This window comes from Sceloporus undulatus, chromosome 1 (assembly GCF_019175285.1).
Source record: "Sceloporus undulatus isolate JIND9_A2432 ecotype Alabama chromosome 1, SceUnd_v1.1, whole genome shotgun sequence".
NCBI lineage: Eukaryota > Metazoa > Chordata > Lepidosauria > Squamata > Phrynosomatidae > Sceloporus > Sceloporus undulatus.
Genome location: NC_056522.1, coordinates 352,975,325 through 352,995,214, shown reverse-complemented (window position 1 = coordinate 352,995,214; position 19,890 = coordinate 352,975,325). Strand labels below are relative to the sequence as shown.

The following is a 19,890-nucleotide window of genomic DNA, read 5'->3' as shown; positions in this document are numbered from 1 at the left end:
GCATGCGCCTCACCAAAAAAAAAACCCTTCGCGGAGCATAGAGCTAGGAAAAGTATAGAACGAGACATAGATCTATTCAAATAGAAACCACCCACACTTTCTTGGAGCAGGGAAGGAGGGACAAGTATGGTTCCATGCCAGCGTTCTCTGAAGATCAGTCAACAGTGCGATGCGGCATCTAAAAAGGCCAATGCAATTTTAGGCTGCATCAATAGAAGTATAGTGTCTAGATCAAGAGAAATAATAGTGCCACTGTATTCTGCTCTGGTCAGGCCCCACCTAGAATATTGTGTCCAGTTCTGGGCACCACAATTCAAAAAGAACATTGAGAAACTGGAGCGTGTCCAAAGGAGGGCGAGTAAAATGGTGAAAGGTCTGGAAACCTTGCCCTATGAGGAACGACTCAGGGAGCTGGGGATGTTTAGCCTGGAGAAGAGAAGGTTAAGAGGTGATATGATAGCCCTGTTTAAATATGTGAAAGGATGTCATATTGAGGAGGGAGCAAGCTTGTTTTCTGCTGCTCCAGAGAACAGGACCCAGAACAATGGATGCAAGCTACAGGAAAAGAGATTCCACCTCAACATTAGGAGGAACTTCCTGGCAAGAAGGGCTGTTTGATAATAGAGCACCTCAAATGACTACGGTGCTCTATTATTCTAGCTTTCTCCTGCCTGGAGCATTTACTTACATATGACAACTTGCAGGGTCAAATTAATATATAAATTACATCGTAGGAGAGACAATTAGAAAAAGACTGCCATTTGTATTCTTCCTTGGATGGAGGGTCAACAAAAGTTTGGAACTTCAAGGATAGTCTGCAGCATGAACAATTCGCACATGGAAAATGTCCTGTGGGACCCGCAGGCGAGTTAGACACCCCATGAAGCATATCAAAATGTACCAACATGTCTTTCAATTTGTTTTTGTATGACTATAAGCAGTAATAGGGAGATTTTCATAGCCTTGACTATGTTGGATTAAATGCCAATGATTATAACACTTTTGATACTATCAGCCATAAGGGAAAATGTTAAAGACCACACTATGTTTTTTTAGGAGTTTTACATTTAGGTCTAAAAAGATCCTTAGCTCTCTGTAATGCTTGATTGATGACTTGGGTAGGATCACCTCTGTTCAGAAATTGTTTAACCAAGGTATCTGTTTCATATATATATATAAAATCTTGTTCTGAGGTATAGTTTCTCTTAATCATAGAATCATATAGAGTTGGAAGAGACCACAAGGGCCATCCAGTCCAACCCCATTTTGCCATGCAGGAACTCTCAATCAAAGCATCCCTGACAGATGGCCATCCAGCCTCTGTTTAAAGACCTCCAAAGAAGGAGACTCCACTACACTCCAAGGGAGTTTGTTCCACTGTCGATCAGCCCTTACTCTCAGGACGTTCCTCCTAATGTTGAGGTGGAATCTCTTTTCCTGTAGCTTGCATCCATTGCTCTGGGTCTTAGTCTCTGGAGCAGCAGAAAACAAGCTTGCTCCCTCCTCAGTATGACATCCCTTCAAATATTTAAACAAGGGTATCATATTGTACTCCTTAAAAACTGCAAGTAGGGAAGATTTACTTTTAAGGAGTGACTATGACGACTGAGAAAATGTAATGTTGAGTTTTTATCCATAGGTTTTCTATAACTATGCAGTTGAATGCTGTTATTATTATTTCTATATGGTTATCTCTACGTTTTGTTCTACGCTTTTCCTAGCTCTATGTGCTGTGAAGGCTTACCTGTGAAATGGCCTTGTTCTTGTGGGGCATGTGTGCTGCTGCCACCCTGCAGTCCTTTTCGGATCAGGCTGGGAAGGAAAGGGAGTGAGTGAGTGAATGCAGTCCTGTGCCACCTGGCACCTCTGGGAGCCCTTTCCAAGCACCCACTGTCTCTGGGTGACACCAACCCTAGTGATGCCACTGTCCTAGACACCGAACTAAGAGGGTTCAGCACCCCATCCTGGTATTTTGACTTTCATGCTAAAACACAGTCAGCACTGCATGTCCATGGATTTTTTTTTATCCTTTGATTCAAGCATCCCTGGCTTGAAAATATTTTTAAAATATATAAATTCCAAAAAGTAAACCTTGATTTTGCCATTTTATATAAGTGATACAGTTTTACTATGCCATTGCATTTAATGGAACTTGAACATCACCAGATTTTGGTATCCATGGGGGATCCTGGAGCCAAACGTCAGCAGATATCAAGGAGCCACTGTACATATATCCAGCACCATGCCACCAAAGCCATCACTGAAGATAAGCTACACTCCTAATAATTCCCATGGAACTCCATGAGGCAAAATAAGCACACCTAGGTTTGCTCCCCGCAAGACTCACTGCAATTTTCCACCTCATGCTAGCTATTAGTATTTAAAAAGATAAGGTGTACCCCATAGATGTGCCTCCCTTGTCAGTAATTTCCATTGAATTCACTTTGTCATAATGATGAAGCTGTTTTCAGGAGATGATGTAAGCTACTCTGAGAGCCTTGGTGCCCAAAGTGTAGGGCATAAATACTCTAAAATAAATAAATAAATAAATAAATAAATAAATGATGCATGTACAGTCAGCTTTTCCTATTCACAGATATTTTATGCATGGAGTCAAGCATACATGGCTAGAAAATATTTTAAAAATATATAAATTTCCAAAATGAAACCTTGATTTTGTCATTTTATATAAGGGACACCATTTTACTATGCCATTGTATTTAATGGGGAGTTGAGCATCTATGGATTTTGGTATCCATGGGGGATCCTGGAACCAAACCCCAGCAGATACCAAGGGCCCACTGTTATTAGGTTCCCCTAGTTGTTTAAGGAAACTAACATCACACAACACCTGTCTCAAGTCTAGACAGACATTCAGTTTTCATCCACCAGAGGATATCCTTTGAAAACTTTTAGTGTTCTTGAAGGTTTTAGTAATGGAGCTTTGCAGGGAAATAGAACTGTGTACTCTCACTTCTATACCACTTCTATCACTTCTATACCACTTCTATAACTTCTATACCACTTCTATAACTTCTATACCACTTTAACTGCTAGGGCTGCATCCTGTGTTACCCGGGACTTGTAATTTGGTTAGACAGTGGACATGTTGCAGAGAATGGTAAATACCACATGAAACTACAAATTCCACGATTCTATAGGGTGGAGTCACGGCAATTAGAAAGGTATCAAAAGGTCTATAAATGTTTACTGCGAAAGCAACATAACACATAAACCATTCCAAGGATTGTTCTGGGGCTTTGATGCATTAGTCCAGTTTAGATCTTTACATTTTTCCCCGAGAGGTTAATCTTCCCCCTTTCCACCAAGGAAGTAAGAAGGGAATGAAATTGGGGGTGAATTTATGTTGTAGATAAGGATTTCTCTTTTACATTTCGCAGCAGAGTGAGGGACAGACATTCAGTCTATTGGGATAACTACGGTAGTATTTAATTTGGCAAATTGTGCACAGACAGGCTATTCACCCAACCTATGACATTTTTGCTGCCTTAAGTAGAGCACCAAATGCCACCTCTCTCCAAGTCAAGACATAAGCTGCATCTGCAATGCAGAAATAATCTGATATCACACCACTTTAATTTCCATAGCTCAGTGTTATGGAATACAAACTACCATTCCCAGAATTCCATAGCATTGAGCCATGCCAGTTAAAGTGGTGTGATACCAGATTATTTCTGCAGCGCAGATGCAACAATGGAGTACTTAAAGCCAGCTGAGTTATTTGAGCACAGGAGGCAGCAAATCCCACAAACAGCTGTCTCTCTTCCTGTCAGTAAAAATGGAATCATAGTAAATTAACTCTTCAATTTCTTCCAAAACAGCACATAAACATTAGAAAAAGGAGCGAGTATAAAAAGAGAGATAGGGCGGTGTATGGAGTTAGTTAAGGTCGATGTTTTAATGTGCCCTGAGAGATTAAGAGCCATTGCGGCTAGGATAGGCCACTGTGAGGGATACTTAGGAAGGGTTTTAGATACCCAGGAAAGGGGCAAAGAGTGTTCTTAATTAAGTTGGTATAGTGTCCTGTGGGAGATATAGTGCTTGGCGATTATAGTGGAGTCACAGTTAACTGGATGGGTTAAAAGAAAATAAAGATTAATATAGGTTCTGAGAAATGCAGGGTTTAAACAGATCGGCATTATACGCCAGTGTATGGGGGAGGAACATGACATATGCACACCGGCTGCCCCATGCCAGATCATGCTCTGTACCCAACCACATGTCAGGGGTGTCACAGTGCTCCATTGGCACAGGGTTTAGATATGCTGCACCAAAGGAGCGCCGAAAAGCTGCCGCCACAAAGTGCCAGATTAAGGCCATAGCGTGCAGTTGCCACAGCCCTGATCAGGCACTGAAAAGGGTGGCAGGGCACTACTACAAAGGGGTGGTCTGTGAAGCCCCTTCATTTGTAAGGGAACATATATAAAGTTATAACAAAACTATTACAAAAATAAGTTAAGGAAACCAACGAACTGTGTCTCTACTAATGCTTTTAAACACCGTATCCATAAAAGGGATACTATATTCAGCCTGACTTGTAAATAAACCCATTAACAAACAACTGTCTAGAGTGATTTAATTTCAAAAGTATTTTCAAAATGCTACCAACCTTTAAAAAGTTTGGGACACATTAGATGGTGGGATAGTGGCCATACCTGTCACAAATAGGTGGCAGCGGTTGCACACATTAGAAAGAAGTAAAAGATTTTGAGAGATCTTGGCAGTGCCAAGTTGTCACTATCACAAATCTTCCAAGACAAACAGGCTTTTGTTGAGAAATCAGACTACATGTGCTAAACAGCTTACTGGACAGCAACCGTAGTGGAAAGGGGGATGACTGATACAGGTTCTTTCTGAGACAATTGGCTTCATATTACTGTAAACTATGGGAGTAATAATTTGAATGTTGGACAAGGACCAAGGAGGACAAGGCACTGCAAAATGTCAGATGTTCAAGAAAAATGGAGGACATTACAAAATAAAAGCTAAAAACACTCATATAAATATAAATTCATTTCATGTGGTTTATTTACAGCTATATTACACATACTGTATTATGTGCTCAGCCAGATTTTTCTTTTTCTTTCTTTTTTTCCCTTTTATTAGTTAAAACACTTAAAATGAAGCATACATATATAAAAGAACAAAAGATATATACAATATGAAAACTTAATACCTCCTACCCCAAACCCTACTTCCTCAGCTATTCCTCGGTTTCGTAGTAAACTCTATAAATTTGTACATACTCTTATTATGCTTTAACTATATTACCTAGGAAATTTATGCATTTTTTATGTCAACCCATCTGTTATATTAATTCTGGTTTCAGTATTAAATACATATGTAGATATCAATCTCTAATAAACTATAATACATTCCTCAACTATCTAAAGTGTCATTTACTGTATGTACTTTCAGTAATAAGACAGAAGTGCAACTACACCACTCAATTATCACAGTTGTGCAGTTAATCTGATTGAGTCTTGTCAAACCCTTTCTTAACCCCCTCCTACTCCTTTAATGCTATACTTCTAATGGGTTTTCCTTCTAATTGTACATAAGAAATCCATGCACTCCACTCTTTTTGGAAATTTTGTGTTGATTCGTCCTTCATAAGACTTGTTAATTTATCCATTTCATACATCTCATAGATTTTAATTTTCCATTCATCTATCGACGGGATCTCTTGCGATTTCCAATGTCTTGCGTAGAGGGTCCTCACAGCAGTTATTAGGAAGAATAGCAATTTGCCATTCACCCTTTCCATCTCATTATTGTCTATTATATTTAGAAGATACATCTTTAGGTCGGGCGTGCACTAAATTTAAATATTTTTTTTCATTTCTTCGTGGATCATTTTCCAAAACTGTTTTGCCTTTTCACAGGTCCACCAACTATGCATATAAGTACCCAATTCCTTATGACATTTCCAGCATAACCCTTTCATACCCTTATACATTTTGGAAATCTTTTATGGTGTCAGATACCATCTGAAAATGGATTTATAACAACTTTCCCTAATTTCTATACTCATTGAATATTTGATCCGTCTTCTCCATGTCTTTTCTCACTGTTCCAACATTATATTTTGGTTCAGATCTTTTGCCCACCTGACCATATAATCTTTGATAATCTCTTCCTCCAATTCAAATTTCAAAATCAAATTATAAAATTTTGATATCCTTTTTATTTTTGGGTCATTTTTAACAATCTTTTCCAATTCTGGGATAGCAGGAGCAATACCAAAAACTTTTTGATCCATTTTGAATCTTTTGCAGAGTTGTCTATATGAGAACCAATTTAATACAAAACCCTCATCAGCAATTTCCTCCTGTGATTTAAGTTTTTGTGTACCTTGGTGTAACTTAATTATATCACTATATCTGATCCATTTGTTTTCACTATAAACTTCCCTCTTTAAAAAAGCTTCTCCTGGAATTTTTGGGCACCATCTTTGTTTAAATTTCAGCCAAATTCGCAATGAATTTCTACGAACAAAATGATTGTTAAAGTCCCCATCCACTTTGGCTTTATCATAGAATAAATAAGCGTGTAATCCAAATTTCAGCCCATGACTTTCCAACACCAAATTTCTATTATCATCCAATTTAAACCAATCGGTCACCTAGTCTAATACGCATGCGTAGAAGTACCACTTTAGATTAGGGAGGCTCAAACCACCGTTTTCAGTCCTATCTTGCATAGTCTTTACTTTAATTCTAGGTTTTTTATTCTGCCAAATAAATTTTGAGATCTCTTTATTCCAATCCTTAAAAATCCCGTCTTTCGTAATTATAGGTATATTTTGAAATAGAAACATCAATTTGGGTAGCATGGCCATCTTTATTGCGGCTATTCTACCTAGCCACGAAATTTGTAAATGTTGCCACCTCCTCAGGTCTAGTTTAATTTCCTTCCACATTTTTGTGTAATTATTATGATATAATTCCGTGTTTTTCACTGACATAATTATTCCTAAATACTTTACCTGTTTCTTCCTTTGAAAGCCTGATTTCTCCACTATTCTTTCAATATCCTTATCAGAAATATTCATAGCTAACATCATTGTTTTTGTTTGATTAATCCTATAACCTGAAATTTTACCATGATCCTTAAGGATCTTCATTAGGTGATCAGTGCATTCAAGAATATTAGCTATAGTAAGCACTACGTCGTCAGTGTAAGCCCGCAATTTATAATTTTGATTCCTCACCCAAGCTCAGCCAGATTTTTCTGATGAACTTATCTTCGCTCAAATGACTTCTTGGCTTGCAATATCCTTGTGGAACTGTGAGCAAGACAATTGCTTTAAATTGTATAGCAACAAACCTTTGACTGAATTGACATTTAACTTATTCCTTTCATTTGTCCACTGTGCTGAAGTTAAGGAGGAAAAACATTTCCAAAATTGCATTGTGACCTCATGGCTTAACAGCTGCCATTTTCCTTCCGAGAAACAAACACGGCCTGAGCTCTGGGTGTGAATCTTGTCTGCTGCTGCTTTTTCCTTGGAAAAGAGAGCTTTAGAATTTGATCCTCCTGTCCCCGCATTTTCATCAAGGACAGGCTGCCAAGTAGACACATTTCTTGACGGGGAACAGCAAACGTGGTGTTACTCAGTGTAATTCTTAGTCACACTTAAAATGGAGGACGTTTTTCAATACCTCCTGGACAGAATGTTGAAATGGAGGACATCTCCTGGAAAAGGAGGATATCTTGTCACCCTGACTAGAACACTGGGAAACCAGGGTTCAAATCCCTGCTCAGCCATGGAACCTCATTGGGAAATCTATTGGGCAAGTCTCTCAGCCTGAAGAAGGCAAGGGCAAACCTCCTCTGTCTGCACAAATGCTGCCAAAAAACTCAGTGATAGTTTTTAGGGTCATCCTAAGAAAGAAATGAATTAAAGGCACACAACAACAGAATGATGAGTATTTAAGTTTATTCATTTATTTACTTTTTATCATCAGGTTTTTAATTGTATCTGCTTTATAACTTTGTTATAAGAGAATGGCAGGATAAAAATTAATTAAAGAAATAAACAAGACTTTAGTTAATTTTTGTTATTACTGCACAGAAGTCTGCATTGGTAAACCACTTCTGAATGTATTTTATCTATGATGAGACAAGCAAGATTAGAACAATACTGTGCTTATCTACTCAGAAATAAACCCCACTGACAAAGCTTACTTCTAGATTAGTGTGACTGATACACAGCACACATGACTGATATGAAACATTTCTTCATAAACAAATCTTGAAGTTCATTTGCCATATAAGCCTATACCTGTCAACTCAGAGGCCCCACTGTGTTCAATGGGACTTCCTCCCAGTTGAATGTATAGGATTGCAGTCCTAGTTACTTGAGGTGGGGTTTGTCTTACTATGCTAGGTTCAATAGGATTTACTAAATTGTACTTATGTCTGATATTTGCAAATACATATGCCTTAGTGAACTCTGGGACTGAACAAGCATGCCTAAGGTCCCAAACACACTGCAGAAACAATCCAGTTTGAAACCACTTTAACGGCCCTGGCTCAGTGCTAGGGAATTCTGGGAATGGCAGTTTTGTGAGACATTTAGCCGTCTCTAGTGCCACGATACAGTTCCCAGGATTCCCTAGCGCCAAGCCAAGGCAATTAAAGCAGTCTCAAACTGGATTGTTTCTGCAATGTGTTTTGGACTTAGGGTAGGGGAATGAGCAGATAAAGCACAGCACACAACTGAATCCTAATTTTGTATATTCACTCAAAACTAAGTCCCAGTGAGTTGCACCAGTTATTCCCAGTTAGTGTTGCCTAGTTTTCAAAACAGCAATTAAGGGGTGGTGAACATTCATGGCTGGCAGGGTTGGCAATCAGGAACAGCTCTTAAGGAGGGAGTAGCATTAAGAGACACCTAACAGCTGAAATAGCAGTTTGCAAAGGAATCTTGTGGATCTTTTGAGGCTAACAGTGCAAAGTGCAAAAGAAGTTGTAGCATAAGCTTTCGTAGCATTGGTCTGCCTCTGAGGAAGTAGACCAAGTCTAGGAAAGCTCAAGAGGCTACAAGATCCCTTTGCAATCTGTTAAGAAGTACAGTGGATCATAGGTATCTGCTGGGGCTTGGATCCAGATCCCTCCATGGATACCAAAATCTGTCGATGCTCAAGTCCCATTAAATACAGTGACACAGTAAAATGGTGTCCCTTACATAAAATGGCAAAATCAAAGTTTGTTTTTTGAAATATAATATATAAATGTTTTCAAGCTCTGGATGACTGAATCTGTGGATAAGGAACCCATGGATATGGAGAGTTGACTGTATGCTTTCTTCTTACAATATGGAACCCTGGCAACCCTATTCCCAGGCAGTTTACACACACACACACACACACACACACACGTATATATAAATCCTGTATTTAAGATCACACACACACACACACACACACACACATTAGCATCTTGTTTATGGACCTGTCTTCAAGGAAAAGCTTTCCCATGCCCCTTACAACAAGGACCCCCTGGCAACTCTATTCCCATGCAGTTCCCATCTATATCTATATCTATCCTGTAGTTAAGATCACACTCTATCTATCTATCTATCTATCTATCTATCTAATCTATCATAGCATCTCGTTGTTGTCCCTGTCTAAAATAAAAGCTTTTCTGCCTTCCTCACATTAAGGACCTCCTGGCAACCCTATTCCCATAAAGTTCTCTCTCTCTCTCTATATATATATATATATATCCTCTATTTAAGATCTCCATATATATATATATATATATATATATATCCACCCATCTTACACACACATATGTATATATATTATTAGCATGTTGTTGGCCCTGTCTAAAAGGAGAAGTTTTCCCACCTCCCTCACAGCAAGGACCCCCTGGCAACCCTATTCCCATATACTGTGTGTGTGTATACACACACCCATCTATATCTACTCGTGACATCCCGGTCCCCATGGACTCTCCCTCCCCAGGGCCCCTCCCTTCCATCTTGTGACCCTGAAGAGAAGCCTCTCTTGTTTTGGGCCAATTGCCTCCAAGTCCCGGCATGCCCTGCGCTCCGCAGTAGCAAGATCCCAAGGGAATGGTCATATAGATCCTTGCGCAAGTGCCTGACCCAATGGCCCGCCAATCACGCCTCCTTGGCCACGCCCCCTGACTCCTCTGCTATAAAAGGGCTCCGGTGCCTGGGCTGCCCTCAGACGGGCGTCGGTCGGTTGTTTGTTTGGAGAGCTTGCGTCTGTGGAGGTGAGGCCGACCGAGAAGGGACCCCCGCCGCCTTCCTCCGACCCTGGGTAAGAAGGAGGAGAAAGAGCAGACAGGCTGGGTGGGTCTGGAAATGGGTTGGGCTTTGCTAGTGGTAGCAGTCGGATGATAATGATAGCAGCCCCCATTGGGCTCCTAGCCACAAATTGGGTTACACCTCAGAGGTGCGTCCACACTGTAGAAATAATGCGCTTTGACACCGCTTTAACTGCCACGGCTCCATCCACCCACCTTTCAGAAATTCCTGGTATTTGTAGGTTGGCAGAGAAGGCTGAAGGCCTTGTGGAAGTACAAATCTCAGCAATTCTGTAGGTGGTTGTTGCTGCTGTTGTGTGCCTTCAAGTTGCTTCAGACTTATGGCGGTCCTGCATGGTGTAAGGGTTTGGGTGTTGGGCCAGGAGGCCATGGTTCGAACCCTGTCTCAGTCATGGAAACTCACTGGGTGGTTTTGGGTAAGTCACACTCTCTCAGCCTCAGAGGAAGGCGATGACAAACCTCCTCTGAAGAAACATGCCAAAAAAAAAACCCATAGTAGGTTGACTGTAAGTCAGAGACGCCTTGAAGACACATAACAACAACAAGAGATACTCCTCCCACGTTCCTGTTTATGTTGTCGCCTGCCTTCAAGTCATTTCTGACTCCTGGAGGCAAAACTGTTATGACGTTTCCGTGGCCAAATTTGTTCAGAGGACTGAGGCTGAGACAGTGTGACTTGCCCAAGGTCACCTAGTAGGCTTTTGTGGCTGAGCTGAGATTTGAATCTTGGTCTCTCAGTGCCCTGGGCCAACACTCAAACCACTAGCTTTAATCCTTAGTTAAATTTTAATTAGAAGGCACCTTGAGTCTTTGTTTCAAAAGCCTGTCTAAGAAGAGCAGTTGAAGCAAACATGCCCAGACTGGCAATTTGTGATGATAATTACTCTGCAATTAAAACAAACATTTCCAGGATGTGGCAGCACCTTCCCTATTCATTTTCCTTTGCAAAGACATAATTGTCTATCTTCTTCAAGAGGGTGAGTTTCTGGTCCGTTCGGCCACTACTCATCTGGACAAGGGTTAGATTGGGATCCTTGGAGAATTCTGGGCGGAGGAGTGTCAATGAGATTTTCCTGGAACCTAATGTTTCACCAATTCTGGCCAGGTTACCTTTGGGTGGGCTGATTGTTCAGGATGCTGGGCTGACTCCTTCGCTCCAGGATTAGCTAACTAGTATAATGAAAGCGATGGGAGAAAGCTGGTTAAAATCTCATAGTGCAGCTGTTTAGAAGGGAATATGCTCTTGAAGATCGTAATTTGTAATTGACAGCAGCTGAGAGAAGACAGAAAGTGCTGGCTAGTTCAGTGAGAAGTCCAGTGGCATTAGAATTCTACCCTGCTGCATTAAAATCTCAAGACTATAAAGGTGTTTACAATTTGGGACTACAGTGGTCCCTCCGCATTCACTGGGGTTAGGGGTGAAGGACCCCAGTGAATGTGGAAAAACCATAATCAAATACTGTTCTTTTTACCTAAGAGAACACCCCTCCAGAAATCTCTAGGCCCTCCAGTGCAGCTCCGGTCAACATCTGCCAGAAGTTGATCAGAGACTCGTGTTGGGAAGACCTACAAATGCCTGGAGAAGTGTTTTCTCTAGGAACATTTAGGTTCCCAGCACAACTCTATGGGTCAACATCTGGCAGAGTTGCACTGGAGCACCTAGAGATTCCTAGAGAGAACATATTAATCAAAGCCGCAAATAATCAAATCTGCAAAAGGCAAAAATGCAAATGTGAAGGGCGAACTGTACAGTCAGCCCTCCGCTTTTGCGGGGATCCATTCTGCCCCCGCGCAAAAATGGAAATTTGCACATATTCAAGCCCCATAGGTTTGAATGGGGGGGTGTGCCCCGTTTTAATCCCCTCTGTTTGATCCTCGCGAGTAAGCAAGGGTCGCAGATATGCAGTCAGCGCAAACGGAGGAGCAACTATATTTTAAATACTGTATTTGATTTTATCTTTTGGTCTTTACAAGAAAGGACCTTACATTGTTTTAAATTAAACATCCCCTTTTCTTTGGGTGGATTTTAAAAATTGTTAACTCAGGATTGGAAGAGTTACTTTTGGGACTGCAGCACCTCAAATCCCCCAGCCATCATATCTATTGGCAATACTGGCTGATAATTTAGGGAGTTGTATGAAAAGTCACTGTTTAAGTTCTTTCTTAGACACTGAAGATTCTTGTACGAAAGAAAATCGCTGTTGACCACTGTTGCTTCACTAGAGGAAGAGTAATGTGGAGGAGGCAGGGTAGGAAGGGAGAGAGTTGCAGAGGAGTGAAGCAGTGCAGCCAAACAAGCTGTAATACATACTTTAAAAGATTTTGCAAGCCTTAACTTTGTATTTAATTTGTAAGGCCAGTTAATGGTTAAACTGGTTTCTCCTGTAATCTCAGGTATAGCACGTGACGGCAGAAAAAATGTACTTTCACCTTGCCATTCTGTAGTTTCAGCACAGTGAAGGGATATCCTTATCCTGTTATGTTTCTGAAGCTGTGGACCAAGGACCTCTGAGAGACTTCATAAGGGAAATGAAGATTGCCAGACAAACAGCAATAGAGTTTTCCCCCATTGCTGAAGTTCTTAGTTAGGGAAATTTTATTTTTTTAATATAAAAGGAAAACAAAACAGTTAACAAATACACATAACTACAAACAAATACATTACAAATGGCTGCATGATAATACATATTGACCACAATACCTGACACTTATAAATATTTACATAAATACTTCCTGAACTTCCATGCAGACTCCATTGCTGAGGTTCTTGTATGGATAGGCATAAAAGATAAACACAGTTCTCCTGGGGCGGGGGGGGGGGGGGGAATATAAACCATGAGGGTCCTCCAGAGGATTCTGCTGGTACTGGTGCTTTTAGTTTTTTCATAATGATCTCGAGTTAGGTGTGAGTATGAGAACTAGCATGGTGTAGTGGCTTCAGGGTTGGACTAGGGTCCAAAACACAATGCAGAAACAATCCACTTTGAGACTGCTTTAAGTTCCCTGGCTCAGTGTTAGGGAATCCTGGGAATTGTAGTTTATTGTGGGACCAGAGCACTCGAACAGAGAAAGCTAAATGTCTCACAAAACTACCGTTCCCATAAATCCCTAGCACTGAGCCAGGGCAGTTAAAGTGGTCTCAAACTGGATTATTTCTGCAGTGTGTTTTGAACCTATGACTCTGGAGACTAGGATTTGAATCCCTGTTTGGCTATGAAAACCCACCGAGGGACTTTGGGCAAGTCACACTCAGTCTCAGACGATGGCAATGGCAACCCCTCTCTGAAGAAACATGCCAAGAAAATCCTGTGATAGGTTTGCTTGTGGTAGGGTCAGCATAAGTAAAAACTGACTTGAAGGCAAACAACACACACTGGAATGGCCAGTGAAATGTCCAGGTTTGCAGAGGGCAGTGAATTATTTAGGGTGACTAAAACAAAGGATGGCAGAGAGCTGCAAGAGGATTTTTTCCGAACTGGCGGATTGGGCATTAAAATGGCAAGTGCAGTACAGTGCGTCCGCGCCATACGCGCTCAATCCGCAGGGCAGAAGGGGCAGCGCGTCCCATTCAATTGAATGTTCGTACGCGCCCGTTGCGCCCCGTGCTGCCGTGTGCACCCGCGCCGCTGTGCACTAGCCCCATTGTTTCCAATGGGGCTCGAGCATAGGCAGAATTCGCCTTACATGGAGGGATCCGGAACGGATCCCCGCGTAAGGCGAGGACAGACTGTATAAGCTAGTCAAAAGTGATCAACACTGGGGTGCCACCCCCACCTCAAGACAAACAAACAAACAAACAAACACTCAGTATGTTTACTCTTAGGATCTGAGGTAGCAGTGACTAACCAAGTGAGGGATCTTGGGTTTTGTGGTGGAGCTCAATGAGAATGGTGATCAGTGTGCATCTGTTGTGAAAAAGACAAATTTTGTATTGGGTATTATTAGACAATGATACAATGAAACTAGACAATGAAGAAAACAAAATGGAAAAAAAGTTCCTGTACCTTTGGTCAAACATTGTTCAGAATGGGGACTACAGTCAAGAGATCAGAAGAAGACTGAGAATGGAAAGGGCACCTATGAAAGAATTAGAAAAGATCCTAAAATGTAAAGATATACAACTGAATACAAAAATTAGAATTGTACAAGCCATTGTTTTTCCTATTACCATGCATGGTTGTGAGAGCTGGACAGTGAGGAAAAGTGACTAAGAGGAAAATATTCATTCAAAATGTGGTGCTGAGGATACCATGGACAGACAAAAAGACAAACATATGGGTCCTAAAACAGATCAAGCCAGAAATCTCCCTGGAAGCCAAGATGATAAAGTTGAGGTTGTCATACTGTGGTCACGTCATGAGTTGTTGGAAAAGACAATACTAGGAAAGTTGTAGGTGTAGAAAGAGGACGACCACCTGCTAGATGTATGGACTCTATTAAGGACCTCAAAGGCATGAATTTATAGGATCTAAGTAGAGCAGTGGAAGATAAGGAATAATAAAAGATGTTTCCTCTATGGGGTTGCCATGAGTCAGGATCAACTTGAGAGCAGTTAACAACAAAACAGTAATCATTACTAAAGGAATTCAAGATAAAACTAGCAATATTCTACTGCATTGACACAAATCTATCGTGCAACCATACTTGGAAATCTGTGTACCATTCTGGTAGCCACAACTGAAGGAATATTGTAGAGTTAGGAGTAACCAAAATGGGCAAAGGGCTGGAGCAACTCTCCTCTAAGGGAAGGAACATTTGAGCAATCAAGAACACAATATAAAGATGTATAAAACTAAGCATTGTATGGAAAAAGCAGGCAGAGAGCAGTTTTTGTTTTCTCTCAGAAGACAAGAATCCTAGACTGCTAAATGACAATAACAATAATGGTGGGACATGGGAAACAGGCAAAAGTTGTATGTAATGAAGCAATATTATCTTTCCTTCCCATTGCATGATCAGAAGGGTGTGTCAAATGTGCCAAATACTGGAAGGCCCAGCAAGCCTAACCAGTCTTCTCAGATGGCTGAGTGTGTGCCCAGAATACCCTCCTGCAGAATCCTCCAGCACCTATTCTGTGGGTTGATGCCCTCTGAGGTTTTTTAACAGGCAAATCAACACAGTTTGAGCTAAAACCTCTCTCACTAGTGGACAGTTATGGCATAAAACACTTGTCATGATGATGATCAGCATCTTGCACCCAGTGTGGGGAACTAATTATAATTCCCTTAAGGTTTTACTTCAAGACAAATTGTTCTTGTTAGTATTTATATAAAAAATAATTATAGGTTGTTGTATGAGTTTCCTGAGTGGTCCAGTGAGTTTGGATTTTTATCTTTTACAAGGAAGGTACTGTAGTTGTGTACAATAACACTTTCTTAAGGTCATTTCTCCAGGTAGGATAGACCTGTGTTGGGCCACTTTCAGGAATCTTCTTCAAAACCTGAAAGCCCAAGTTCTTAATCAGATGCAGTTTACATGTAAAAAGGAAAATACCGCAAAAATTAGTTAAGAAGATTCTGGAATGTACTACTACACATGCTTGATGTGAAGACAGATGTATTTACCTATGAGAGATAGTAGACTTCAGATGAAAGGCAGTCACTACTTTTTGGTCTGTAATTCAGATTGTCAGTGGCTCTGTTTGCTCTTGTTCTCTTCTAATCAAGTCTGGGATCAGATTAACTCACAGTTTAATACCAGTTGCATGCACTGCAGGAAGATGATGGATCTTTTTATGTAAAACAAGCTTAGCCTTCACAGATTCTTTGTTACAAGCAAAGTTGCAGAATTGTTTGTTGTAGGATTCGTCCTTATCAGAAGTTGATATATATGCATAGTTATCCTAGTCTCATGACTGGATCAGCACAGCCTTGCTATGAGGTTCAAAAGATACAGATATATGCATAATGGAACTTCCTGTCTAGATGGAATGAAATGTAACTGCAGGTCTCTTGGTCTCTCATTCATTTCCAAATGCTTTGGACTTCCAATCTCATAAATTGCAGACAGCCTGGTCAGTGGTGGAGAAAATTAGAAATTGCCATCTAGTTATAGAAAATGTTTCCTTTTAGACTCAGGTTGCTGCGAACGCATTCCACACAAGTTGTATGCTGATCTTCCCTTACTGAAATGAACTATGTGCAGAAGAACATCCTGTTGGATTGTGTTGAGTTGCCATGAAGATTTATGGACAGAGATAAATGTTTAACCATTTTGACAATATGCCAGCAGCTGCTAAAAGTTCTAAGCATTCTCATCTCCTTGCTGAGAATAAGACAGAGCTATGGTGTCTGTACCCGAAACCTTTGACTTCAACTCTGATATCTATATTTTTCTACTGTCTTTGATTCCTTCATAAATAGAAAATGTATACTAATTAGTAATACATTTGGTGTAGTAAAATGGTAGCACAAAGCATTGCATCACTACCAGGCTGCTTTGATTGAAAGAATATAAAAATATTTATTTGATTAAAATATCTGAACTTTCCTAAATTCCTATGAAAGTACATATGAAACAAATTTAGCATTTAATAATTATTTTTTAAAAGGTGAAAATATAAGTATAAAATTGTACATTTAACAGTTATAATATTCTAAGGCCCGTTACAGATGGGCCTAAAAGTGTGCGCTCCGGGCGTGCTAGGGTTAGAAAGGGGCATCCTTTCCAGACGCCCCCAACCCTAGCACGTGCGGAGCGCATACAAAATGGTGGCGGCCGTTCCACATGGCTGCCTCCATTATGACGTCATGACTGCGCCGCCTCTATACGGGGTGGGGCGGACGTGACATTGTCACGCCGCGCCAGGGCGCATAGTGCGCCCCTTCCCCGGCCGCAAAAGGAGCTCCGAAACAGAGCTCCTTTTGCCGTTTGCTTCGCTGGGCGCAGCCTTCAGATGGCTGCGCCCAGCGACGCAGAGGAGAAAGGGGCCAAGTGGCCCCTTTCTCCTCCTCCCCACCGCCGTGGGGTGTCCTTGGGGCTTGAAGCCCCAAGGACACCCCTTTCCAGGCTGCGGAGAAGGGGCCTTTTGCCACTTCCCCGCGGTCTGGAAAGCGGCGGATCGGGGCCTCAGCGGCTGCCGCTCTGGCCACTGAGGCCCCGATCCGGCTGGGAAAGGGGCGGGTGCAGGCCACTGCTTTTCAGCGGTCTGTAACCTGCCTAAGTTTTTATTTTATTCTGATGCCAGTCAAAATGCTTCTGACTCCATTGAGAAGAGTTATTCAATATGTTTACAGTAGCAGTAATACTGTATGTGAGGAAATTGAAGGGTGTAAGCACTCTGTCATAAGAAAAATGATTGATAAAACTGTATGACTTTGCAGAAATTGACAAATGCACAAATTTGATTAAAGAGAGATATGTTAGTAACTTCAAAAAAGAATAGGAATTGATAATTGACTTTATGAGAAAAAGCATTGGGGGAAACAGCAATTTTAGGATTTGAATTTACATAAATAGGTTCAACAAAAAAAGATAGAAGCTTATATGTTTGTTTAGAGGAGGTAAAGATTTTAACAACTGCAACCATCATTTACTAAGTTGGAAGTTGTTGTCGCGTGCCTTCAAGTCATTTCTGGCACAACAACCCTAAGGCGATCCTATCACTGGGTTATCTGGGGCTGAGAGTATGTGATTCACTCAAGATAACTTAGTGGGTTTCCATGACCAAGCAGGGAATCAAACCTTGGTCTCCAGAGTCGTAGTCCCAACGTTAGAACAACTACACCACAGTGACTTTCATATGCATCTCCTTTTCCCAGTTATTGTCATTATGTGTAGTGCATTAATGTTGGTGTTCGTGTATGTATTGTGTAGATGTAGAAGTAATTTTTCCCATGTGTATTGTCTCAAAGGTTGTGTTTCAGTAAAAAAAAATTAAAAAATGCTTCTGACAGATTCCACAGCCCTGGAACAAGGCCTATGGTTCAATTTGGAGCTGGCCAGAAGTGTTTCTGGATGGGAATATGTCTGAACCACACTCTTAGTGTTTTCACCATTTGAAATTGTTTGGTAGACAAACTGACTTGTCCTAGAGAGAATATTTCTGCCTGAGGGCCAAATTCAGTTCCAGATAAGTTCTCAGAGGGTTGCATTCCATTGGAGATGCAAGGACTTAAAGCCATTGTTGCTGGTTAGTAGGGGACTTCTAGTGTTTTGGAACATGGCAATAACCTATAGGGGAGCCATTGTGATATAGTGGTTTGAGTGTGGAACCAGGTCTCTGGTAGTGTTCAAATCTATTCTCAGCCATGGAAACTCATTGGGTGACTTTGGATAAGTTAGTCTTCCCGCTTCAGAGGAAGTGAATAAATCTTTCCAGCAAAGCCCTAGGATGGGGTGCTGCGTTGCAGCTGATTTGAAGGAGAACAACAACAACTTTTACAAAACATGGAAAGCAATCAAATTATAATGTCATGGTCTACATGGGCTTCTGGGGAACCTTGGGAATCCAGATTTTACTCCAGGCAAACTCAGTTTATCCCCTGCCTTAGTTTTTCCACCTGTGGCTAACAGAGGTGATTAACTGTATCATGTATGTGAAGACCTTGGAATGTGTTCTGCCAATCTGATTAAATACTGTATGGTTATTACTAATATAGAATCAACTTATGTTGTTTATGTGTTTAATTCAGGGGTGCACAACTGAAACCCTCCAGATGTTCTTGGATGGCTACTCCCATCAGCCCTTGCCAGCATAGCCAATGGTGTCTCAGTACTTTGAATTCTGCTTCAAAATAGCTCTGTAAAAACAAAAACAAAAAGCTTTTAAAATGCATACCATGTTAATAAATGTTAATTTCTGCTTCGTTTTATTTTATTCATGCCCCACAGTTCCTGTAGTTCTTGAATCAAGAGCAACCAAAATGATCTTGAAGATAGCATTATTGCTTACCTCTATCCTGGGAATCAGAGCCTTTCCCTCCCTTCGGGAGGACCCTGAAGATGGAGGCAAGCATTGGGTTGTTCTTGTAGCTGGTTCAGCTGACTGGATGAACTACAGACACCAGGTAAGAACAGCAATCTAATGTTGACTGACAGAATGGAGGGCCTTTCATGAAATCTAGCCAAATCTTTCCTTATCAAAGGCCGGCTCTCTCCCACTGCCTGTTTTTTTTTTTGGGGGGGGGATTCTGAAACATCAAGTTCAAAAGTAACACTATCAAGCACTGCTCTTGTATGCATGTGCATCATTCAGATTTTTGTCAGTGGTTAAAAGTACCAGCAGATTCTCACTTAGAAAGACTGATCTGTTCTGATGAGTTTGGTTGTTCTTTCCATAATACCTTATTAACACAATAGCAACATACAAAATTATTATTACCTGTGTTATTGTTACTTCTTAACCATCTCTTCCTGTGGATCATGTTGGAAGAAATTTTGCATTCTCTCTTCCCCTCCTTAGATAGATGGGGGGGGGAGGAACCGGCGCATGCCAGTTGCTCCTCCCCAGAGACCTTTCCTGGCCTCCAGCTATCTCCAGAGGGACAGCTGGAGGTCAGGAAAGGTCTGAGGGAGGAGGAATGGGCACGTGCCCACTCCTCCTCCTCCGCACAGGCCCTTCCTGAC

General features: G+C 41.1%; 1 protein-coding gene across 2 annotated transcripts in view; it reads left to right on the top strand.

Annotated features, from left to right (window-relative positions):
• The first annotated feature begins 10,161 nt into the window (after nt 1-10,161).
• LGMN (legumain) overlaps nt 10,162-19,890 on the top strand; it is a 35,120-nt gene continuing 25,391 nt past the window's right edge. Inside the window, exons 1-2 of one of the 2 annotated variants that reach the window (XM_042446048.1) lie at nt 10,162-10,316; nt 19,156-19,331. In XM_042446048.1, coding sequence (XP_042301982.1) covers nt 19,188-19,331 — 144 coding nt within the window. In that variant the 5' untranslated portion in view covers nt 10,162-10,316; nt 19,156-19,187. The remainder of the gene's footprint in view (nt 10,317-19,155; nt 19,332-19,890) is intronic. The other variant, XM_042446056.1, reaches the window with a different exon arrangement.